Genomic DNA, 24,979 nt, shown 5'->3' on the forward strand with positions numbered 1-24,979 from the left:
TATGGTGGCTGAAGCAATGGCCTTGAGATGGGGCATTCAACTTGCGGAAGACTTGGGCCTTACGAAGGTGGTGTTCCATTCAGGTGTCCTTGCTGTAGTAGATTGCGTTAATGGTATTAGGACTGTTTCAGATATTGTTCTGCTTGTTGTTGATTGTCATAACTTGTTTAATTTTTTTTTATTGTTATTTCTGTTGTTTTTATTGGTAGAGTCAAGAATTTCAAAGCTCATTCCTTTGTGGGAATAGATAACTTTGTTGGCTCTAGATCTTAGTTGGGTTTAATCCCACCCTACTTTGTACCCCTTTCCGTGTGTCCTGTGTTGTGTGATTAATGGAATTGGGTTGGTTATAAAAATAAAAATGAAAAACATACTCTATTTACGGTGGTTCTCCACTTTTACGTTTCCATTAATTGAATAAACTGTTTGAACTCTTCAATCAGACAAAATTTAAAGTTCTTGTCTCACAATATTTCAGATGGTCCAGCCTTCATTTAGATATAATAATTTTATGCTTGTAGCAGAGCATACACCATGTACATTTGCCGCATATAAATTATTTTTCTCTAAGTTCCATCATTTTCAGTCAGCTGTCCCTAAACTTAATACTCCCTCCGTTTTTTATTATAAGTCGTTTTAGACTTTTTACACAGTTTAAGAAAAATAATAATTGTTGTATGAAAATGAGAAATTATGAAGGTTTTTACAAAATTATCCTTCATTAATGACATATGGAAGATAAATTTATATAATTGAAAGGAGAGAGAATATTAATATTTAAGGGTATAATAGGAAAAATAGCATTAATTATTCATTGGAATTGTAAAGCGACTTATATTTAAATACAAATTTTTTTTCCAAAACGACTTATAATAAAAAACGGAGGGAGTAATGTAACTTCCACTATCTCATACTTTACCCAATCCGATTCAATTCAAAATTATTACATTATAAAATTAATCAAAATATAAAAATATTAACAAATTTTCAAAAACTTTTGACATTAGTTATCTCGTCCGGACAAATGAAATGACGTCGTTGAACCCAACCAACCTACATTTAACGCCACTGGAAGAAGAAACAACAGCGGGGACCGGATTTCCCTGAACCGGGTTCGTGGTTCTACGATACGGTCCAAACCATTTATTTTGCATGTACCGGTTCTTTCTCCAAGGAGGTATCGATAACCCTTTACTCCTTAAACACAGTTTCACAGCACCACACAATGCCAAAACGGTGCGTTTAAGTTCCTCCGATGTTCCAACGAAAATTTCAGGAACGTAACTCATAATCTCTGTGTAACTACTCGTCGGCCGTGCGATTTCAAACTTTCCGGCGAAATCAAGCTCAACGAAGTACCTAGTCTGCCACGTGGACGATCCAGATCGCACCACGTCGATAAACTCGTGGTTGCCGGAAATTAATCCGCCGGAGGATTCCCACCGAGTCTTACAAATCGCAGCATTGTGTCCCTTCTCACGCAAAAATGACATCACGTTTCGATTGAAAACGGAAAAGCTTCGTTCCTTTAGAAATGCGAACTTAACAGCAGCTTCAGAAACATGCACGCGAAGCATGTTCAAGTAAGAGTCTGCATCAGCATTTTCACCTCTTAACTTTAACAGATCCTCCACTGAGTCCAAGCAATCTGAAACTGAGTCAACTCGCTTCGAATCGAGATCAGTCTCCGCTGAATCACACTCATTTTCATTATCCTCCTCGAGGAAACCATGCACAAGCTCCGTCAGAGACGGTGAAGAAGTGAATTCTCCGTCACCGGAATGTTCGCTTCCGCTGCTGACGCCACTCAGTTGGCGGAAATTACCACCGAGGAGTCGAGCTTTGGCTTCGTCGTTGAACGGATCGGTGACTCGTTTATTTCTAGTAAAATTCATCTCAGTAATGATTCAAAGAGCTATAAATTCTGAGTTATGATTTTTTGTTTTGTTAGTAGAGGTAAGTGTGAGAGTTTGGTTATATAATAGTAGTTGGGATTTTGTAGAGAATATTCGAGGGAAACTTTTGAGTTTAAATTTGGTGGAGTTTATGCGATTTTGATTCAACTTTTTTTTGGGATTTAATAATTTGACTAAGTTAAAGTATTAAATTATGAGGATATGCTATGTAGGTTCGAAATATGAGATTAGAATTTGGATGTGCCAATTATATAGATGCCTTGGCATATTATTTTCTTTTAGGAAATTTTTATTTACCCATTTAAATAAAATTGATTTAACTTATTCACACTGAATTGTCAAATATAGAAAGCAAGTATGTTTGTCTAATTTTTGTTGTATTAAGAATTTAATTGATTTTTTTTTGACAACAAGAAACTAATGTAAAAAGATGTTTTATAAGTTCAATTAATAGTAATTCTTAACTTTTATAGATGTTTATACATGAATTAGATAAGATATTTGCATTAATCAATTATCACAATTAATTTCATTAAATAATTTTATATATTTGCACTTGAATTAATGAAAAGTTTTTATTTTTAGTTTAAATTTCACTACCCTTTCATGTTTTTTTCCTTGTTTATTTTAGGTCTCTTTCACATTTGTATTTTTCTTTTCTTTATAGTGTAAAATTAAATTCATAAACATTTTTGATGTTTAATTTTTAATTATAATTTTTTATTGAAAAAACTATCTCTTTTTGACATTTTATACAAACGAAACCAATTTTACTTTAATTTTGAATTTTTATTATTATATTTAAATTGTTGTTTAATGGTAGCTAGATAATATTGTTAAGTGAAAAATTATATTTCAAGGATTGTAACTGGCAACTGGGTACCAATACCACGAGATTGTAACTGATTACAGGTATGAAAATAATTAAATAAGTTAAAAATAAGTAAGTTTTTATATGGTATAATCGGAAACACATTTGTGGCAAATAGTTATCAGTGTTAGTATTTTTTATTTTGTAGCAGCTGTAACAGTTACAGGTAGAGTGCTAACTAACCATGCATGTACCCTCCTTTGATCCTTCATATCGAACATTAGCGACTCCGATTCAAGACCGATATTTCTCGACAACAATTGATTCAAAATCAATGTCTCTAGTTTAAGTGCACCGTGATCGCAGATGATGCATCACTGAATTGCTCAAGAAGCTTTGCTCCTCTGTAGTTTCCACAATCCTCTCCATTTATGGTTCCACAACGGAATAATAACCAATTCGAATATCATAATTTTTAATAATATGTTCCCTACAACTTCTAATAACCTAAATGCATCCATTGCCCTAATCATGTACACCTATGATCCATCATCCGTATCTATATCTTGTTGACCTTCCATGCTTAATTTCTTCTAACGGATATGAATATCAATAATTGGTATTAAATCACCATCCAATTTGCATCTTCCAAAATCACAAATACAAGATAACCCATATGATGATCTAATAGCACACACACAAATTTGAATGTCGATTCTTATATAATCAACTCTCGAAAACTTTTTAACAATGTGTCTCAAAACATCTATTGATACTAACCCACGCAGATTCCCATAAAATAGACTAGTGTGCGCGTGCTCAATTTCTTCAAAAATAAGAAGCTCTAATGTTGTTAATTATAACTTCAAGTTGTTATTCACACTCTTCCAACATTTTCACAAGTCACCTATACTATTTTCCAACATCTACTTTAATTTCCAATGAAAAAACTCAACCATAAAATGAAAAAAATAATCAAATAAGCATACTAAATCCTAAAATGAAAAAAAAAGCATCAAAGCAATACAAACTATAAATACTACAAGTACATACCTATTAGTTGTGGTGTTGCCCAAATATAACACTTGATTAATCTATGCTCTAACAAATCTACGCCTATGAGAAGTCAACCATTTTTACTTCACGTAATTAATAAATTGACTACAATCAAACATGTTTGCTCAAGCTGTTGTAACCACTTATGATACTTTACATCATCATTGTCTCATACAAGTTCCATCCATAGTCTGTGTCACAACATAGTTCTTGCATCTTGCTTGAACATTTTTGTTGACGTAAAATCGTTAAAGCAAATCAACTATCATTGGAAATATAATTTCACTTATTTTCACCAAAACAAGATATCTATCAGTCAAAATCACTTGTGGACATAAACCTTCCTTAATTAACAATTATTTTAGATTATCTAATACTCAATAAAAATTCTCTGTTTGTTCAAATTCCATATAGGCAAATGCCACAAAAAAATATCAGCTCGATTGATGTTATATCAACAATTACAAATAAATATCGTCTATATTTAATTGTCTTGTATGTGTTGTCCATAATCAACATAATAGAACAAATATTCAACAACTTTATTGAATATGGGTTAGAAAAAAAAACATCTCTCATAATATCTTAGTCATTTTTTCTTCTACTATAGTAAACATAACTCACACATCTTTTATCAACTTAAACAAATATTGTATCTCGATTCTAAAACCTCTGATCACTTTTTGTAACCTAATATTATGTTTATATATTTAGGTGATCGAGTTGACATCTATAAAAAGGATAAAACAAATATTTTAAAAGTATTAGGATTGAAGGGATAACTTTCCGATATCAAATAAAGTTCTCCTATTTAAATTTGAAAAAATAAATCAAAACTTTTACACTTACTAAAAAATCATTATCCAGCAATGTAATTGAAAAATTAATATATACAATATATGTATTAGATAAAAAATAAATAAATACTTATGCAGTTATTATTTAATTATTTTATTTTTCAACAATTCAGCCAATGTTATTAATTAAATCTATCTTGACACCATATTTGACACTAATTCTTACATCAAATACTATTCACTATATTTTTAGTGATAAATAATATATTTTTTTAAAATTTTATAAAAAATAGTGTTTTTAAAAAATATTATTGTTTTTAAAATTATTTTTGTAAAATTAGTTTAAACAAATATAAGATTTGTCATCAGCCAATTTTATTATTGTATTAACCACAAAAAATATAGGTGTTTATTAATCACATATTTTAGTTATAATTTATTAATGTTTACTACTTCATTAATCAATAAAAAAATAAATAACATTAATCAAATTCTGACATTAAATTATAAAATATAATAAACTGTCTATATTAACTTGGTTATGATATTAAATAAAATTAGTTAATAGAATGTAAAGACGGATAACTATATTTCATATTTTAATGTGAGAATTTAGTTAATATTATACATTTTTATTGGTTAATCAAGTTGTAAATTTGATGAACTATGATTAATAACATATACTTTTATAATTAATGTAACAATAAATTTGGTTAATGATAAAATTTATATGTATATTATAAAAGTAATTTTAAAAACAAAATATTTTTTATAATTATTATTATTTTCTATTTTAAAAAATTGAAAATAAAACATTGTTCAGGTAGATAAGGAGGGTATATAAGGTGAATAGTGCTTGGGTGACATCTTATGGTGTCAAAATAGCATTTTTGTAATTAAATATTAAACAAAACTCTCTTCTATCTCGCAATAACAACTCGTGAAAGTGAAAATACCCTTTTAACTGTTTTGATGCAATTACTGAACTTCGTTCCAAATTTCAAACTTGATTACAACACTCACTCATGCTTCGATTTCTCTCCAATGGGTCAAATCTTTTTCAGCAGCTTACATTCATCCCTACTATCTTAAAATCGTTGCCAGTTTTCACGCCTGCCACCTATTCGACAAATGTCCCAGCCGAAAATGAGGTTAAATTACAAAAATCAAGAGATAAATGGAAGGATGCCACTGAAGTTTTAAGTAAATGGGGTTGTGGTGGAGACGATATGAAGAGAATATTTACCCGTTGCCCCGCATTGCGCTATGCCGATCCTTCTCAGATTCAATCAAAACTCTGCTTGCTTAGTGACTTGGGTTTAGGGTCATCTGAGCTAGTGAAGATTATCAATTGCAGGCCTCGGTTTTTCAGGACGCGGATTAACCATAAGTTCGGAGAGAGGCTTGACTCTCTTATGTCATTGTTTGAGTCAAAGGAAATGCTTCACAAGGCCATTGTAAGAAACCCTTCATTGTTATGTGAAAATAGCTATGACATCGAAGGTATTGTTGCACAATATGAAAAGTTAGGTGTGCCGAAAAGGGACTTTGTTAAAATGCTGATTTTGCGGCCGACAATCATTTCAAGGACTTCCTTTGACGATGAGAAACTTGAGTATATAAGTAGGGCTAGGGTTTCGAAGGATGCTAAGTTGTACAAGTATGTGGTGACACTAATAGGGATTTCTCGTGTGGACACGATTCGTGAAAAGGTCTTGAATCTAGCAAAGTTTGGTTTTTCGGATGATGAGATACTTGCTCTTTTTGGGAGGTCTCCTAATATTTTGACATTGTCGACCGATAAGGTTCAGAGGAACATGACTTTCATTTTAGGTACAATGAAGCTTGAAGCTAAGACGATCTTAAAGTACCCGAATCTCTTGTTCGCAAATATGGAGACTGTTTTGAAGCCAAGAGGGCTTCTAGCAATGAAGATACAAGATATGGATTCCAAGTTGAAAATACCCTCAATACATAAGGCATTGAGGATGTCAGAGGAGAGGTTTTTAAAATTGTTTGTTGAATGTCATGACAAGGAAATAGCTGATGAATTAATGGAGTTTTATAAAAGGACAAAAGAGGTTAAAAGATTAGCAGCTTCATCAAAGACTTGTACTTCTAGAGGTTTCCCTTTTTGAACTACATTTCTATGCTTTGAGATAAGTTTAGAGCTGAAGTAGATTTCTGTTTTGTGGTTATTATTTTTCTGACGCTTCGTATTAGCTTTCTCTGTCTGTCTAAATCTTAATGGAGATTTTTCCTGTCAGTTTTTGTAACAGCCTGACAGGTGAGCGGCTAAGTTTTGAAGTGAGGAAATAATTTATATTCATATTGATGTAAAATAAATGCTGAATATTCTTACAAATGACAATGCACTAATCCTTATTTATGCTTATATTATGCTCCTGTTGATCTATGTCATAGAGATTCGACAAAGTTTTACGTTGACAGTCGATTGTCTTTCACAACCCTCTCCTTTTATTCCAGCTATACATTACAATGCTAACATAGACGAGATTCCAATGAGGTTGGTCTAGATGAAGCATGTGACGCACCCAAACTCTTTAGTGAGAGGTTCTTGGTTTGATATTTTGTGAAAAATAAACCTCTCTCAGAGAAGTCATACTCTTGTTGCTCTGTCTGTCTTGAACATGATTGTCTCTAGTAGCAGTGCACCTGTGAATTTCATCAAGAAAAGAGAGAACGGTGAAATGCTAACACAATATATGGTAGAATATGATGAGTTGATATATTTCAGACATTGTAACATTCATAAACAACTTAAATGTCTGTATATGGAAGCAAAAATGGTTTACACATTATGCATCAAGGAAGGTTGACTGTTTGACATTTTCTTTCTGTTATTTTATATTCCTATCTGTCAACTTAAAGGTGAAAAATTGTTTCCTCTGAAGGAACTGAAAGATATCATTAACAAGGTTCTTATGGGCTATGGTTGCAACCTGGTTCTTTTTCGTATGGACCACAATTTGAGGCTTTAGGTGATGTTGTATGCTTCACTTGCATATAAATTCATGAGGTGCAGTCTTTGTGTATGGCAAAATTTGCATGTTTGATTGTTTATCTTGAATGATAAATTTTTGGTTCCGTGCTTGCGTTATTCTTGGTTCATATTTGTATGAAACTAAGGACCTGTTTGTGCTTATGTTTTTCTTTTTCTTCATTATTGTTATTTTTTCTGTTTTAGTTATGAGCTCATTCTACACTGAATTTGATATTTGAGTATTAAAGCAATCTCTAATTTTTAATAATCTTACTTTTTTTCAACCAGAGAAAATTTACTGGTTAAATAAAAATCCCTCTTCTGGCATTGAGTTATTTCTTTATTTTGGTTATGAATGCATGAAACCGTAATTAGAGTGGTCAAAGTCAATGTCATGCATTGAAATTGCAAATCCATTCTTAGTGTGTTTTTGTTTGTAATTTGAGAGCAGATTGATTAATTAAAAACACAGTTTAGTACTACACTAACTAAAACAGACATTTATATATGTCATTTTTAATACTCCTAAACTCAAGGATTATAGGACAACTACACCATGCATCATTTAAGTTAAATGGTTTTTAAATAATTTTAACAAGTTAGCCCGTTGATTTTTTTTTTTTTTTTTTAACAAATTAGTTCTTTTAACATGTAAATGTGTAAGTTGTTTTAAGCACATTCACTTTAATGTTATTTTATTGTTATTGTTTTTTGATAAAGTAGTTTAATGTCTAAAATTTTATATTTTAAATGTGAATGAATAAGTGAAACATTGTAGATTTGAACTTATACCCCTATATCTAATGTCATTGTACGACTATCAATCAACTAAGTCGGTTTAATGGGATGCATTCATATTTATTCTACATGACATGAATGTGGTATTTAATTTATCCTTCATCTACAAATATAAAACTCTATATTGATGTATAACATAATTTTTTTTTTTTTAAGTTTGATAGTAAATTAAGGTATCTCTACACTTTATTATTTTTCTTTTAATCTTTTTTTTTCCATTTAGACTAATTTTAAGGATTTAAGATGTGCATGGGAGATGAATTAAACATATCGTTCTAAGGACATGGTTTAAATAATATATACATCCATTTTTTTTATAAAGTTTGTTTAAAAAGTTAGTGAAATAGATTTTGAGACTAAAGTAATAACCGGTTACAAATAAACTTTTAAAGGAAATCAAATAATGTATTCTTGTGTTGTGAAGGTCTTAGCTAATAGGCTAAAACAAGTTATTAGAGGGGTCATTCATTTCTAATAATCAATAGACTTTTGTAACTTGATTGCTAATGAAATGGTAGATGAGGGGAAAAAAAAGAAGAAATGACTGATTTTAATTAAAGTTGATTTCCAAAAAAACTTTTAAAATTATTGATTGATATTTTTTTGAAAGAGTTTATGACTCTTGAAGTCTTATGAATTTTTCAAATAAATAAAATAAATAAAAAATAGAGAAGGTGGATCATCAACTTAAATTCTTGTTAACGAGAATGCTACAAATGAATTTGGAGAGAAACTTAATATAAAGAGGTCTTTTATCACAATTTTTATTATTCTTGTGGAAGGTCATAACTATTTATTTAATGCAACATATAACGATGACACTTTAATTCTGAGTGAGAAAAGTTGAGCAAATATTAAAGGTGACAAATGGGCACGCAAGTACCATTTAGGTATGTCCTGCAAGAAAACATGTCCAAGAAAACGTGGCAGGGTGGGACAAACATAGTTGAGGGTGTGGATATAAAATATTGACGCGTCCTATAACAAAATGAAGGCGGGACAAAGCGGACTTGTGAACATGCACCTTTATAGTTTAAAAATTACAAAAAATTATGTTGATGTCTGTGCACGCAAAAACTTGAGCGGGAGGAATGAACACATTAGAGGGTGCAAGCCTAAACCCTTTATCTGCCTCGCAAAAAAGTGCGGGTAAAAAGGGTACGTCCGACGGACCGGATCCATTTTGTCACCCCTAACTAATATTAGCGCAATTAAATCAATTTTACTTCTTTAAACTTATACCTGATTTGAAGCTGAACTTCTATAAAAGTTTATTTGCAGGTGTCAATGTATCACACTCTTTATTAACTGAGGTGGGTAATATTCTTCATTGTAGAGTTATTAAATGAGGTGGGTAATATTCTTCATTATAGAGTTGCTCATGTTCTTTTCAAATATCTTAGCCTCCGTATCACACTCTTTATGAGGTGGGTAATATTCTTTATTTTAGAGTTGCTCATGTTCTTTTCAAATATCTTAGCCTCCGTATTAGTGGAAATTCAATGATTATTCTTTTGGACCTATAATTGATAATTTGAGTAAGGATTATCTCGTTTGAAATGTCATAATGCCTTTTGAGGCTTTCTTATTTTTCTCAAGTCAGTATTATCGTCCATGCCAGTATACTTTCTTTCTCTAAGACCCCTACAAGTATCATTTCTTTAATCAAATGTCTTTTTTATATTTGTTTATTGAGAATAAATGAGCATGGTAAGATTCATTGGATGCATTAAGATAAGTTTGCTTAGATCGGGATAAGGATGATTAGGGGTGCATATAATTATGGATTCTAATTTTGTTTTATTGAGGAAATGAGGTTGGAGATTGAAAACGGATCAAGATAGCTTATGGTTTAAAGGTTTTATTTTGCAAATATAGTATTGATGAGGTGTGATTAAGAATAAAAATACGTCTTTGAAATGGTGGAAAACCGTGTATATTATTTTTTTCTTGGATGAAAGGTGAGGTGGGAAAATGGTTTTCAAATCCCTTGATTAGAGTGGTGGGTAATGAAAAATATACTTATTTTTGGCGTGTCTCTTAGATTGGTGGGAGTTGTCTCAACGATTGTTATTCTAGACATTTTGGTTTGTATTATGTAAAAGATGTTTCAATAGTTCTTATACTCAAAGAGAGGTGAAAGTTTTATGGGAAAGGATGAAGGTGCAGACCTATGCTTTTTAGTTGGGAAGAAGATTTACATGAGGGTTGTTGTATCGAATTAGATAACTTTTAGATGTTAAGGTCAACTCAAAGTGAAGTGCACTCTATTAAAGATACTTACCGCATTCTCACTCAAGTAAACAAAAGGATCCAATAATAATTTAACTATCCAGTCTAAAATAAAATGGCGTTGTTGAATATTCTTTGCTTGCTTGGAGATTACTGAATAATCGTCTTGCCACTTTGATTAATATTAGTAAGACGTGAAATATCCAATCATAACGATTATCGTTAGTTTGGTGTTATTTAAAAAAATCTTAATAGTCTTTTCTTTAATTGTTTATTTTTGAATAATGAATAGAGTTTAAACTTAAATTTATTCAGTGTATCTTGTGCTTTTGCTAATAATGTATTTAGTTATGTCAATTGTGAATCAATTTTATAATTTATAAGTTTGTCGCATGTATCTAGAAAAGAATCTACATGACCCCTCTACAAGTGGAGTAATATGAACAAAATACTTCTTTAATAAAAAAGTTAAAATTTTGCAATTTTTTGTTACTTTTTTTTAATTGCTTAATTTTTATTACTTGCGAAATTTGCTATTGTACCAAAACTTCTGCGGAAAATACAATACCTACAAAATTTTCAATAGATTTAAAAAAAAATGCATTTTATAAAATAAAATGAAAGAAATATTTTTAATATTATTAGAATATATGGGATGCCAAATAGTACTAGTAGGAGATGCCAAATACAAGTAGGAGATGCCAAGTAGATTCTTCATCCTAAACGTTTTCAGACTTATGTTATGTGTTTTTAGTCTATATAAACCGCGCGCAAAATAAGTTGACCATTTCTTAGAAGGAAATCAACCTTATCTCTAATTTTGACCATATTGTAAGCTTTAAGTTTGTTAGTTAAATGAGTGTAGATTAAAATGAGTGTTTACTTAACATGACTGTTGTTTACTTTGACCCCCAAAAAAAGAGTGTTTACGTAACATTTTCTCCATTTAAGTTGATTCCAGAGTGTTTCTTCATGTAACTTTCTAAACGTAGGTGAGATAATAAAAAGTTATGGAGATATTTGATCTGTATTACGCGTGAACTGTTCACACACCCTCACCCTCTCACACACCCACCACATATAGAAACCCAAAGTGTTGAATCCAAAAATCAATGTATTCATCTTCATCCTCCTCCTCAAATCCCCGATGGATTCACGACGTCTTCATCAACTTCAGAGGCGAAGACACTCGCAAAACCTTCGTCTCCCATCTCTACGCCGTCCTCTCAAACGCCGGGATCAACACTTTCCTCGACAACGAGAAGCTAGAAAAAGGAGAGGACATTAGAAATGAACTAGTTCAATCGATTGGAGTGTCGCGAATAGCGATCGTAGTTTTCTCGAAAAACTACGCGGAATCCAGTTGGTGTTTGAATGAACTGGATAAAATTATGGAGTGTCGTAGGACTCTAGGTCAGGTCGTTTTGCCTGTGTTTTATGATGTTGAGCCTTCTGTTGTTCGGCATCAGAAAGGGGAGTTTGGTAAAGCTTTGGAAGTTAGTGCTAAGAGTAGATATATCATTGAGGAAGTGATGCAGAAGGTTTTGATTAGATGGAAAAAGGTGTTGACTGATGCATCCTTTTTATCTGGTTGGGAAGGAAGCGCTTTCAGGTATAGATTAATTATTAAGTCATTTTTAGTACAGTTTTTAGTGATGTTTTAGTGCTTTTTGGCGTGTGTTTGGTTATGCGGTGAAAAAGTTTGATTCTGAGTGATTTTATTATGGAAATTGATTATGGCTAAACGTGAATTCAAGGTAAAATAATTCATGTTTAGATAAACTCTTGTAAAAGTGAGTTGAACTATAAATTTAAATGTGTGTTTGGTTTGACTGTGGATATGATTGATTTTGATAGAGTTGAGTTTGGTATAATTGATTTTAACATAATTGAGTTTAGCATAAATGATTTATGTTTGAATACATTTATGTGAAAGTGAGTTAAACAACAAATTTCAGTGTAAAAATCAAGAAGCTACAAATTCTAGCTTCAAGGAGAATCAATTCTGGAAACAGAATCAATTCTACTTAAAAAGAACCAAACACTTCAAAATCACTCTATAATCAATTTTGCACCTCTAGAATTGCTTTTGCCTCATCCAAAAACCAAACTAGACATGCTAAGTGTATAAATTATGTTTAGACTCAAAAGCTACAATCCCAACTTCAAGTAAAATCAATTTAGAAAAAGCAGAATCAATTGTACTCGAGCGCAACCAAATATGTTAAAATCAATTCTACGCATCTAGAATCAATTCTACACATCTCGAATCAATTCTAAATGTTTAAACGACGAAACCAAACATACACTAGGTAGTGTTTTGACGAGCATTTGAAACTTGTATGTGTCTTTTACTATATAGTCTTTTGATGTTTATGCTCGTTATGTCTGATTCATAATTAATATATTGAAGGAGTGACCGTGAATTAGTGAAGAAAATTGTTGAGGTCATTTTGCCAAAACTAGACAACACATCCTTGCCGATTACTGACTTTCCGGTTGGATTAGAGTTCCATGTGAAACAAGTGGTTCAGTTGATTAAGAAACAACCGAGTGATGTTTGTATGGTAGGGATCTGGGGCATGGGAGGATCGGGTAAAACAACTGTAGCTAAAGCCATCTACAATCAAATTCATCGTAGATTTGAGTGTATAAGTTTCATTGAAAATATTAGAGAAGTTTGTGAACAGGATAGTAGAGGGCACATTCATTTACAACAACAACTTCTTTCGGATATCCTTAAAGCAAAGGAGAAGATACATAGTATTGCATTGGGGACAACTAGGATCCAGAAAGTGCTTTCTGGAAAAAAAGCACTTGTTGTACTTGATGATGTGACGGATTTTCAGCAAATAAAAGCCCTGTGTGGAAATCATAAAAGTTTTGGTTCTGGAAGCGTATTAATTGTTACAACCAGGGATGTCCGCATACTTAAGTTACTTGAAGTTGTTTCTGTCTATGAAATGAAGGAAATGCTCAAAAATGAGTCCCTTGAGCTTTTCTGTTGGCATGCTTTTAGACAAGCAAGTCCGAGAGGAGGCTATAGTGAGCTCGCAAGAAATGTGGTTGCTTATTGTAGAGGGTTACCACTGGCTCTTGAAGTCCTTGGATCCTACTTATTTGAAAGGTCAAAACAAGAATGGACAAGTGTACTATCAAAGTTAGAGAAAATTCCCAATGATGAAGTGCAAGAGAAACTGAGAATAAGCTATGATGGTTTGAAGGATGACATGGAAAAGGATATATTTCTCGATATATGTTGTTTCTTTATTGGTAAGGACAGAGCCTATGTTACAGAGATACTAAATGGCTGTGGACTTTATGCTGATATTGGAATAGCTGTCCTCATTGATCGGAGCCTCCTAAAAGTTGAGAAGAATAACAAGCTTGGAATGCATGATTTAATAAGAGACATGGGAAGAGAAATTGTTCGCAAAAGTTCAGCAAGAGAGCCTGGGAAGCGTAGTCGGTTGTGGTTTCACGAAGATGTGCACGATGTTTTGGAAAAAAATGCTGTAAGAACTTTCTCTATATACAATTTCAAACTTTTGAGTATCCTTTATAATCTTGTCAAGATTGTGAAATTCTGTTTGTTTTTGTTTTTGTTCTTCATAACTATTGGCTACGAATTGTGGGATTAATAATCCTAGTATGTTTTCCTACTCACATTCATTACAAGTGTGCTTGGTTCTGCCATTTTATGCATAACTTTCTAGCAAGAAAATAAAAAGCATTTCCCCTTACTTTTCTCAGGTTTCTTACTTCACATGCAGGGAACAGAAACTGTTGAGGCATTGATTTTGAACTTGCAAAGAACAGGAAGAGTTAGCTATAGTACCAATGCTTTTCAAGACATGCAGAAACTGAGACTTTTACAACTTGATCGTGTTGACCTCACTGGAGATTTTGGTAATTTTTCCAAACAACTGAGATGGGTCAACTGGCAAAGACCTGCCTTCAACTTTGTACCCAACGACTTTGATCAGGGAAATCTCGTTGTTTTTGAATTAAAACATAGCAATGTTAACCAAGTTTGGAAGGAAGCCAAGGTATAATTACATTTTCTTCAAAAATGTAGAAGTTGAAGACTCTAGCATCTGCTTCCACCTTTTCATTCCCCATTTTCCTCTCTAATTTTCCTTTTAAACAATTATTTTCTTGCAGTTGTTGCAGAAGCTAAAAATTCTTAATCTCAGTCATTCTAGGAACTTAAAAAGCACCCCTGACTTTTCAAAATTACCGAATCTAGAAAAGCTCATTATGAAAGATTGTCAAAGTTTATCCAACATACACCAGTCCATTGGAGATCTCAAGAATCTCCTTCTCATAAATTTGAAGGACTGTACAAGTCTTGGCTATCTTCCAAAAGAGATCTATCAATTGAGATCAGTGATAACTCTCATCTTTTCTGGTTGCTCAAAGATTGACAAATTGGAAGAAGATATAGGGCAAATGGAATCCTTGACAACTCTAATTGCAGCAAATACTGGTGTCAAGCAAGTTCCCCATTCAATAGTAAGATCAAAAAGCATTGGATATATATCCCTATGTGGATATGAAGGATTATCGCGTGACATTTTTCCTGCTATCATTTGGTCTTTGACGTCACCAACAATGAATTCCTTAGCACATATTCCCCCTTTTGGTGGCATGTCAATGTCTCTTGTTTCCTTGGATATAGATGGTAAAAATGTTGGTTTGGTCAATCAATCAGCAATTCTTAGCTGCAGCTCAAAACTTAGAAGAATTTGTGTACAATGTCACTCAGAGATTCATTTGAGAGAAGAGTTAAGAAGATTTCTGTATGATCTTAATGAGTTGGAAACATCACATGCTTCACAAACCTCGGATCTTTCCTTTAAATCTATTTTGTTTGGAATGGGAAGTTGCCAAATAATGAATGAGACTCTTCACAAGAGCTTATCCCAGGTTCTCTATCCTTCCACCTTTACTGATATTTTGATTTTTAATAAAGAGAAGCTAGAACGATATCCCCTTGCATTTGTTTCCCTAAATGGAATTTTTTTCATAAAGATACAAATTATTCAAGTATCTAGATAAGCTAGTATAAATGATAGGGTCAGACATGTAGCTTAGAAGCGATTTCTTTAGATGACTATATCCTTTTTTCTTCCGTAGATTCTATAGTTTTCTTTAACTCTATTTCCATTACTTTTCGTTTTTTAATGTCTATATTTATTTCATTTGTTTTGTCTTCATTCTTTTTACTTATACATATACATATTTAACTTGAAAACAAGAATTGAATAATTTCTAAAGTCACACAAGACCTTTAGATATATAAGGAAAAAAAGGAACATAAAAAAATTATATTTGGTTTTAGTATATTGGATTTTCTTATTACAGAATGCCAAGATCTAATTCAACAGTTGTAATTTCAAATATTTTTATTATGCAACTACAACCTAACCAGAACTAGCGGTAACTTGATATTTTTTTACAACTACTGAATTCTCGAAGTCTTGATATATGTTATTTCTTTCCTCTATATAAGCAGGAATCAAGAACGGTAAACTGGTTGGTATAACATTACACTTTATTAGAAAATAAAGCTTCGAGATGCATATAGTCTGCTCATAGCCTTTTATTTTCATGAAGAAGTGATTTACTTGCTAGAATCAACTCTTTAATGAGGAAACAGACTGTTCTACATAAATGATAACAGTATCTTAATGTTTTGAAGAGAAAATATCTGACAGGCAGATGGGATTTTCTAACATGTCAGTATTAGGCCTTATGTATGCACTGCCGGGAATGAAAGTAGCAGTGTTGTGGCAGTAGAGCTAGTTAGACGCTGTATGTAGTGAAACTCAGAATAAATTCCAAGATTTGTCTTAAGGACAACAACTAGACAAATTAAGTACAGTGCTTTTAGATAATAATCTTGAACTATAATAAAATAAAAATTGGAAGATTATTTGCAGTTGTGACTTTGAGACTCAAAGCAGCTCGAGGATACAATAGATGATTGATGAGTGAATTGGAGTGATCCAATGCAAATAGGCGAAATGTCTGGAGATGCAAATGAAACAAGCTAAGAAAATGATAGAGCCCGTAGGAAAGAAAAGCATTATATATCATATAGAAAGTGAGAATAAGTGTGTAATAACAAGATGAGAAAATGACCATTGGCATATTACTAGTAAAAAATGTGTTTAGCATATCCATATTACAAATAGTTTTTCAGCTATTGCTTGTTTTCTTTCAGTCAGTATCCTTGTAAGTTGTATGTATTTTTTTTGTGTAGTGCACTATTCTGACAATGTCCATTTGAATGCATAATTACATAAATAATTAAGCATTTGTTCATGAAACAGGGATTGCAAACCAAATATACAAGTGAAGGACCTTCAGTATGTTTTCAAGTGCCTGAGGATAGTGATTGTGGAATGAAGGGAATAACTTTATGCATTGTTTATTCATCAACACTTGAAAATATGTCACATGAATGTCTCACTAGTGTTCTCATCATTAATTACACAAAATTCACTATTCAGATATACAAGAGAGACACAATAATGTCCTTTAATGATGAAGATTGGAAGGGTGTGGTATCAAATTTAGGAGTTGGTGAAGATGTAGAGATTTATGTAGCTTTTGGGCATGGATTGACAGTTAAGGAGACTACTGTCTGTCTAATCTATGGTGAATCAACTATAATGGAAATTGAGCCATCAATTACTGTGGAAGTTGAGCCAATACCTGAAGTGGAGGTGCAACCATCACCTGATGTGAAAACAGAGCCATCACCTGGGGTGGAAGCACAACGATCGCCTAATGTGAAAATGGAGTCACCACTTACTGTCAAGAATGAGCCATTACCGAAGCCAAACGAAAAAATCTTTATAAGACTTGCAAAGAGAGTGGGCGGATGTTTATGTTTGAACCATAATTGAGATCTCAACAATTTTCATCGGGAACACCTTTATCCTTGTTAGAATGCTTTTTATAATTAGACACATGTAAAATTTGCGGCATTTGTTGCTAATGGGATTGGAATTAACAATCACATTAACTTGTATTTATTGTAAAATAATTATAAATACAGCTTTGTGTAGTCTCATTTGACACAGAATTCAAATTCAATAATTCTACTATGGGGGTTTCCTTGTATGTGTTTGGCAATAGTTTTCTTGGAGGGAAGACAGAACAATTCTTATGTTTTATCTATATAGACGAGATCTTTATGGTGTTGTTTGTTTCAATTAATGTGTTTATGAAAACTGGTAAGAGTTTCATTTACTAGACTAGGCTTGATGCTATAAAACTGTTACGACAATATTTGGTTGAATACATGTATTCTAACTTTGAGCGCTAGCCTGGAGTAGCTCCTTTATTTGTATAGGTTAATATTCAAGTGAAAATGGCAAATGAGGCATTGGTAAGTAAATTCCTTCATTTGTGAATCATAATTTATTGTCTTGTTAGAGCCAATAATGGAGAAGGTAGTTGGATTTTACAAGCTTACTGAAGTTATATCTGTGTGAAATATAGGAAAACTGAGGAGTATGTATGCACACATATGGTTCTAGTTCCACCTAAATTTTAACAAAATGATAATATATAGTGATGCACCTCAATTTTTATATTTCTTACTACAGCACTTTCACCCTCTTACTTCAGATCACTGTTTTGAGTTTCTGGTATACAGGTCAACGGATTCCAGTCTTGATGACTTCAGGTGTTTGGAGTCAAGAAGAAGCTCAAAATAGAGGACACCAAGAACCATGGCTTGTCCATTGGAACTACACATTGGTAAATATGAAAAGGCAAAAACATTTATCTACATATTAAGAACCACAACTGGGTGGAACTTGTTGCACAGTGGTTTGTGATACTAGCAATACGGTGCTGTAATATAACCTCATTTCTTTCCATCTTAAAGCCAACTAGGAACCTTAGCTATATAGAGACCTTCTTTTGCCGCCTCCACATGTACTTCATATGGCTAAAAAAACACATTTATTTTGTCCTCCAAATGTTTAAATCTGGACAAAAATTATGTTTTTTTTTCCGTCCGGGATGTGGTTTTTAAGAAATCATTGGGGTTGGGTATAGAAGTAGCTCTCATATAAATAAGCTCAAGAGAAGTAGCCCATGAGTAGCAGTGAGGTGATTAAAAGATTATGGGACTTCTCTCAAAAAATGCATTAAATCTATATTTTTTCTCAGGGGAGAAGACCGAAGAACAAGAGGAATCCATCAAATCAACAAGCAAGGACAGGACACTCCTTGTGGTAGACAAGTTTTATCTTTTTGCTTATTAAAAAGACAAGTTTTATCTTTTCTGTTAAATTCTGTAATTAGGTGATTACCATTGTGAAGTATGATCCTGGCTTCCCTTATTTTTCATTGCTGAAGTTACACAAAGATTTAATAACTAATTCTCATTTATCCCAACACTAATTAAATAAGTAACCATCATGATATAAGCAAAAGTGGAAACTAATACTAAGATAACTTAGAATACTATACTTTATTATGAAACAAATTAGAAAAAGTCTTCTACTTATATGGAATTTTTTTTTGCAGGAAACCCACTAGTGTATTTTAAAACACCACTAGTGTATTTCTAAATAATATAAGTGATGATTAAAGAAAGATAGATGACTTGTATTTTATCTTATCCCATTATTATAACTCTTTGTTCTGCATTTGTGACTTTGTATAATTGTTGATTTGATTTATCAATCAAAACAATGTCTTTCTCCTCTGATCATCCATGGATCTATGACGTGTTCATAAGTTTTAGAGGGGGTGATACTCGTGATGCCTTAGTTTCTCATCTCTATGCTGCACTTGCAAACGCAGGAATCAACACTTTTCTTGATAACAAGAATCTTAGAAAGGGAGAGGAGCTGGGGTCAGCATTAAAGAGAGCAATAGAAGGGTCTCAAATATCTATTGTTGTTATCTCACTGAACTATACAAAATCTAACTGGTGTCTTAACGAACTGGTACATATCATGGAGTGCCGCAAAACTTATGGCCAGTTTGTTATACCGGTATTTTACTGTGTTGGCCCATCGGTTGTCCGTAACCAGATGGGTGAGTTTGGAAAATCCTTGAGAATCACATCAAGAAAAAAAGAACATCTCTTTTACCAGTGGATAGGTGCACTCACTGAAGTTGCAAATCTAGCCGGCTGGGATTCCCACCGTTTCAGGTAAAACTTATTTGAGAATAAAGCCAATATTTTTTAGATTATAATGTGAATTTCAAAAATTTTGATCATTCATTATCTTCATAATTTTTAGTATTATTATTATGGAAACAGTGAAGGTGACCTAGTGAAGCAAATTGTTGAGGACATTTTGACAAAAATAGATGTCTCATTATTGTCTATTACTGAATTTCCGATTGGATTAGAATCCCATGTGCAAAAAGTGACCAAGTTTATTGATGATCAATCAAGGAAAGCCTGTACGATAGGGATATGGGGAATGGGCGGATCCGGCAAAACAACCGTTGCCAAAGCTATCTACAATCGAATCCATCGTAAATTTGAGGGTAGAACAAGTTTCATTGAAAGTATACGAGAGAGTTGTGAAAATGATAGTAGAGGAATTATTCATTTACAACAACAACTTCTTTCAGATCTTCTGAAAATAAAGGCCAAGATACATAGCATTGCATCGGGGATAGCTAAGATCAAGACAAGACTTAGAGGGCAAAAGGCTTTCGTAATACTCGATGATGTGACCAATTCAGAGCAATTAAAATCCCTGTGTGGATATCCTATGTTGTTTGGTTCGGGAAGTGCATTGATTATTACAACTAGAGATGTACGCCTTCTCAATTCACTCAGTGCTGGCCATGTCTTCACAATGACGGAAATGGACGACAACCAATCCCTTGAACTTTTCAGTTGGCATGCTTTTCGACAACAAAGTCCTACAGAAGATTTTAGTGAACTTTCTAGAAATGTAGTTGCTTATTGTGGAGGATTGCCACTAGCTCTTGAAGTCCTTGGATCTTACTTATATGAGAGGACGAAACAAGAATGGAGAAGCGCACTATCAAAATTAAAGAAAATTCCCAACAGTCAAGTGCTACAGAAATTGAGAATCAGCTACGATGGTTTAGAAGATTATAAAGAAAAAGATATTTTTCTTGACATATGTTGTTTCTTCATTGGAAAGAACAGAGCTGATGTTACAGAGATACTTAATGGATGCGGACTTCATGCTGATATTGGAATAGCTGTCCTCATAGAGCGTAGCCTCGTAAAAGTTGAAAAGAATAATAAGCTTCAAATGCATGATTTGCTACGAGACATGGGAAGAGCAATTGTTGGCGAAAGTTCAGAAAAAGAACCTGCAAAGCATAGTCGATTGTGGTTTCGTGACAATGTGCTGGATGTTATGTCAAATAATACTGTAAGAACTTTTGAGCATCCTCTACAATCTTATCCAGTTCTTAAAATTCTTTATTTGTTTCTGGACGAGTTTTGCTCTCCCTAGCAAGCAAGACAAATGATAAACATTATCCCTTTTCTCAGTTTTATTTTTATTTCACATGCAGGGAACAGAAACTGTTGAGGGATTGATTTTGAAGTTACAAAGAACAGGTCGAATTCGCTTAAGTACAAGTGTTTTTTATGAGATGAAAAAATTGAGGCTTTTAAAATTTGATGGTGTGGACCTCAAAGGAGATTATGGGTTAATTTCCAAACAATTGAGATGGGTTAATTGGCAACGATCTACCTTTAACTTTATACCCAAAGACTTTGATCAGGGAAATCTAGTTGTTTTTGAGTTAAAATATAGCAATGTTAAACAAGTTTGGCAGGAGACCAAGGTATAATAATATTTTCTTTTAAAACTCAAAGGATGATGACAATAAGATTTGATGCCACCTTTTCATTTCCCATTTTCTTCTCTTAGTTTTCTTTTAAACAAATATTTTCTTGTAGTTGTTGGAGAAGCTAAAAGTTCTCAATCTCAGTCATTCTAAGTACTTGAAAAGCACGCCCAACTTTTCAAAGTTACCGAATCTAGAAAAGCTTATTATGAAGGATTGTCAAAGTTTGTCTGAGGTACACAAGTCCATTGGGGATCTCAAGAAGATTCTTCTCATAAATTTGAAGAATTGTACTAATCTTACCAATCTCCAAAGAGAGATCTATCAATTGATATCAGTGAAAACTCTCATTCTTTCTGGTTGTTCAAAGATTGACAAATTGGAAGAAGACGTTGTGCAAATGGAATCTTTGTCAACTCTAATTGCAGAAAATACTGGTGTTAAACAAGTCCCCTTTTCATTAGTAAGATTAAAAGCCATTGGATATATATCTCTTTGTGGATATGAAGGATTATCATGTGACGTTTTTCCTTCTATCATTTGGCCTTGGCTTTCACCAACCAGAAATTCCCTACCCCGTGTTTCTCTATTTGGTGGCAGTTCATTGTCTGTAGTTTCGTTGGATGTAGAGAGTAATATGGACTATCATTCGCCAATGCTTACCATCCTTTCAAAACTTAGATGTGTTTCGGTTCAATGCCATTCAGAGATTCAAATAACCCAAGAATTACAAAAATTTGTTGATGATCTATATGATGTGAATGTTAGTGAATTGGAAACAACATCACATAGACGACAAATATCAAATAACTCCTTGAGATCACTTGTGATTGGAATGGGAAGTTCCGAAATGGTCATGGATACTCTTGGGAAAAGCTTATCACAGGTCCCTTCTCTATCCTTTCACCTTTGCTCATATTTATTGATATATCTATCAGATAAACTAATATCAATGCTAGAGGTCAGCATGTAACATTCTTGCTAGAATTGACTGGAATAAAACTAAGACATTTTCTAAAATGTTGATTTTAATTAGGCCTAACATACTAACAGTCACTCTTCAAAGAAGCAAATAGAAATAGCAGGAATGTACCAGACAGTAGAGCAAATTTACGAAAAAATCATTTGTATAAAATGATAAGCTCATAGAATTGTGAGAACTTGTAGACAAACTTATATATGTCGCCTGATTTCATTCTATTAGCTTCCTTGTATATTTGTCTGTGTTATTTGATATAATAAATGGCACAAAACTTTCATTTGCATTACATAATTAGAATCACTAAAATAACTAAGCATCTGTTCACGTTACAGGGATTGACATCCAATTCTAGTGATTCTTTTTTTCCGGGTGACAATTATCCTTCTTGGTTAACCTATACATGTGAAGGACCATCGGTAATTTTTCAAGTGCCTGAGGATACTGCATGTGGAATGAAAGGAATAACTTTGTGTGTTCTTTTTTTGTTAACACCTGAAAACATGGCAGCTGAATGTCTCAGTAGCATCTTGATCATAAATTACACAAAATTCACTATCCAGATTTACAAGCGAGAGACAGTATTGTCATTTAATGAAGAAGATTGGCAAGGTGTAGTGTCAAATTTAGGAGTTGGTGACAATGTAGAGATTTTTGTAGCTATCAGACATGGAATGACTATTAAGAAGACGACTGTCTATCTAATATATGATCAGTGAAATGAAATGAAAGCCAAGCCATCATTTATTACAGAAGTTGAGCCATTACATGAAGTGTAAGGGCAGCCATCACCTAATGTGAAAATGGGGCCATCACGTATTGTAAAGAATGAGCCATTATCGAAGACAAATAGAAAACTCTTTTCAAGACTTGCAAAGAGAGTGAAAGAACGTTTATGCTTGACCCAGAATAGAATAGATAACTCGATTAATGAAGTTCAGAACATTCTGTTAAGAGTGTTATTGAAAATATATAAGGATTTTTATATTTATATATATCTAATCATTCAATGTACTAGTTCACAAACACTCTTACTTTTATTTATTACCATAATAAGATGACACCATAATACAAAACTCAGCACATAAATTAAATATATCTATCCTCGACACAACACTCACACAACAAACAACGTAATTTTAGATATATATCAATAACACACAAGCTAATCATGACTACAGTATCCTTAATCATGGAAGAGGACCACTTTCAGGTGTAGGAGCATCGCTGCTATAAGGTGCGATATTTGTGTTATCGTTAAGTGGACAAAACCTATGATACAAAGGCCAAAGGTAAGGAGTAGCCATGCACATGTTATACAAAGTCGAACAATCTATACAATGCCAAGGCTTTTGAGATTTGTAAATACCATCATCTTTATTCGGTCGAGTATATATTTCTTCTGACTCAGCATTGTAACCATCTAGAAATAGTGGCACAACAAGGAGAATTAGAACAAGTGAAACAGTGGGTTTTCCCATAGAAAAGTGATATTGAGTTGCATGGAATGAAATTGGCTTCAAACCAAGCCAATTTATACAGCTACAGCTGCTTAATTAAACAAAATTAAAGAAATAAATAGTATGGTAATTTATGAGGGTGACTTGAGCCATTAATTTTGCTCTTGTCATCCCTTCTAATATGGACAAAAGGATGCATGCCTCAATACACTTACCTTTCAATGTTTTTCATATGAGAGTGATATGACAGTGTAATTGAGACGGACGTGGAACTAGTATCGAGAACCTGTGTAACATGTGTAACATGCAAATAGGAATTTGTCAAAAAAAAATTATGTTAGCTGTACAATTTATAATTTTCACTTTCAGGCTTTCAGCTGTCGACCAACAATGATGTTTCACTTTAAATTATAGTATCATATTAGACATACATCTGTATCATTTGTTAACAACATAACCTCGAAATTGTTGATATGATTCATAATTTGTTACAAGTAGATTGTTGTGGCAATCATCTATCTAACATTCATATGCTGAAATATATTAGAGAGATTGAGAGATCAAGAGATAGTGTGAAACCATAGTCATAGTGTTGAAAGGTTTGGGATTTCTGTAATTGTGGCTTAAGAATGATATTGCAAAGTGCCAAAAACTTCAAGGCACAGACTTAATCCTGTAGTGTTGCTTATCATAATTTGTTTTGTGCTCCTCTATCCTATAAAATATGTTGTTAGGCGGCGCCGGTTTTAAAAGTCTGGCAAATATTAAAAATGGGCTCTAAATAAAAAATAGATAACTAACCTTGAATTTTTATTTTTTCGTTTTATTTTTCTCTTTTGTTTTAGAGAGAGAGGAGAAGGTCAACGTGTCAGCCTTTAAGGGATTGACGTTAGTTGTGGTTGTCACCATAGGTGACGGCGGTACGGTGCATTGGTTGGCGCGTGGGAGGCGAATGTTCGACGATGAAAAGCTAAAAAGGAGATAAATGCGTGAAAACACATATTGAGGAAGGAGATTTGAATTTTACATTGACATCGATACAATCAAATCAAATCAATCTATTGAGATAGAGAGTGTTGCATAAAAAAAATCAACGTATTAT

The 24,979-nt window shown here is 32.9% G+C and overlaps 2 protein-coding genes and 1 pseudogene across 2 annotated transcripts; 2 read left to right on the plus strand and 1 right to left on the minus strand.

Moving 5' to 3' along the window:
- Positions 1–821: 821 nt before the first annotated feature.
- On the minus strand, positions 822–2,076 carry LOC131618162 (uncharacterized). The gene has a single exon (XM_058889425.1). It carries the CDS (start codon positions 1,893–1,895, stop codon positions 1,008–1,010), a length of 888 nt encoding a protein of 295 aa, XP_058745408.1. The 5' UTR covers positions 1,896–2,076; the 3' UTR covers positions 822–1,007.
- Positions 2,077–5,475: 3,399 nt separating this feature from the next.
- LOC131618163 (transcription termination factor MTERF2, chloroplastic-like) lies at positions 5,476–8,016 on the plus strand. The gene has a single exon (XM_058889426.1). It carries the CDS (start codon positions 5,606–5,608, stop codon positions 6,716–6,718), a length of 1,113 nt encoding a protein of 370 aa, XP_058745409.1. The 5' UTR covers positions 5,476–5,605; the 3' UTR covers positions 6,719–8,016.
- Positions 8,017–11,428: 3,412 nt separating this feature from the next.
- LOC131619911 (uncharacterized) lies at positions 11,429–23,906 on the plus strand (annotated as a pseudogene).
- The last annotated feature ends 1,073 nt before the right edge of the window (positions 23,907–24,979 follow it).

The sequence above is a fragment of the Vicia villosa genome, linkage group LG7, assembly GCF_029867415.1.
Source record: "Vicia villosa cultivar HV-30 ecotype Madison, WI linkage group LG7, Vvil1.0, whole genome shotgun sequence".
NCBI classification, from domain to species: domain Eukaryota; kingdom Viridiplantae; phylum Streptophyta; class Magnoliopsida; order Fabales; family Fabaceae; genus Vicia; species Vicia villosa.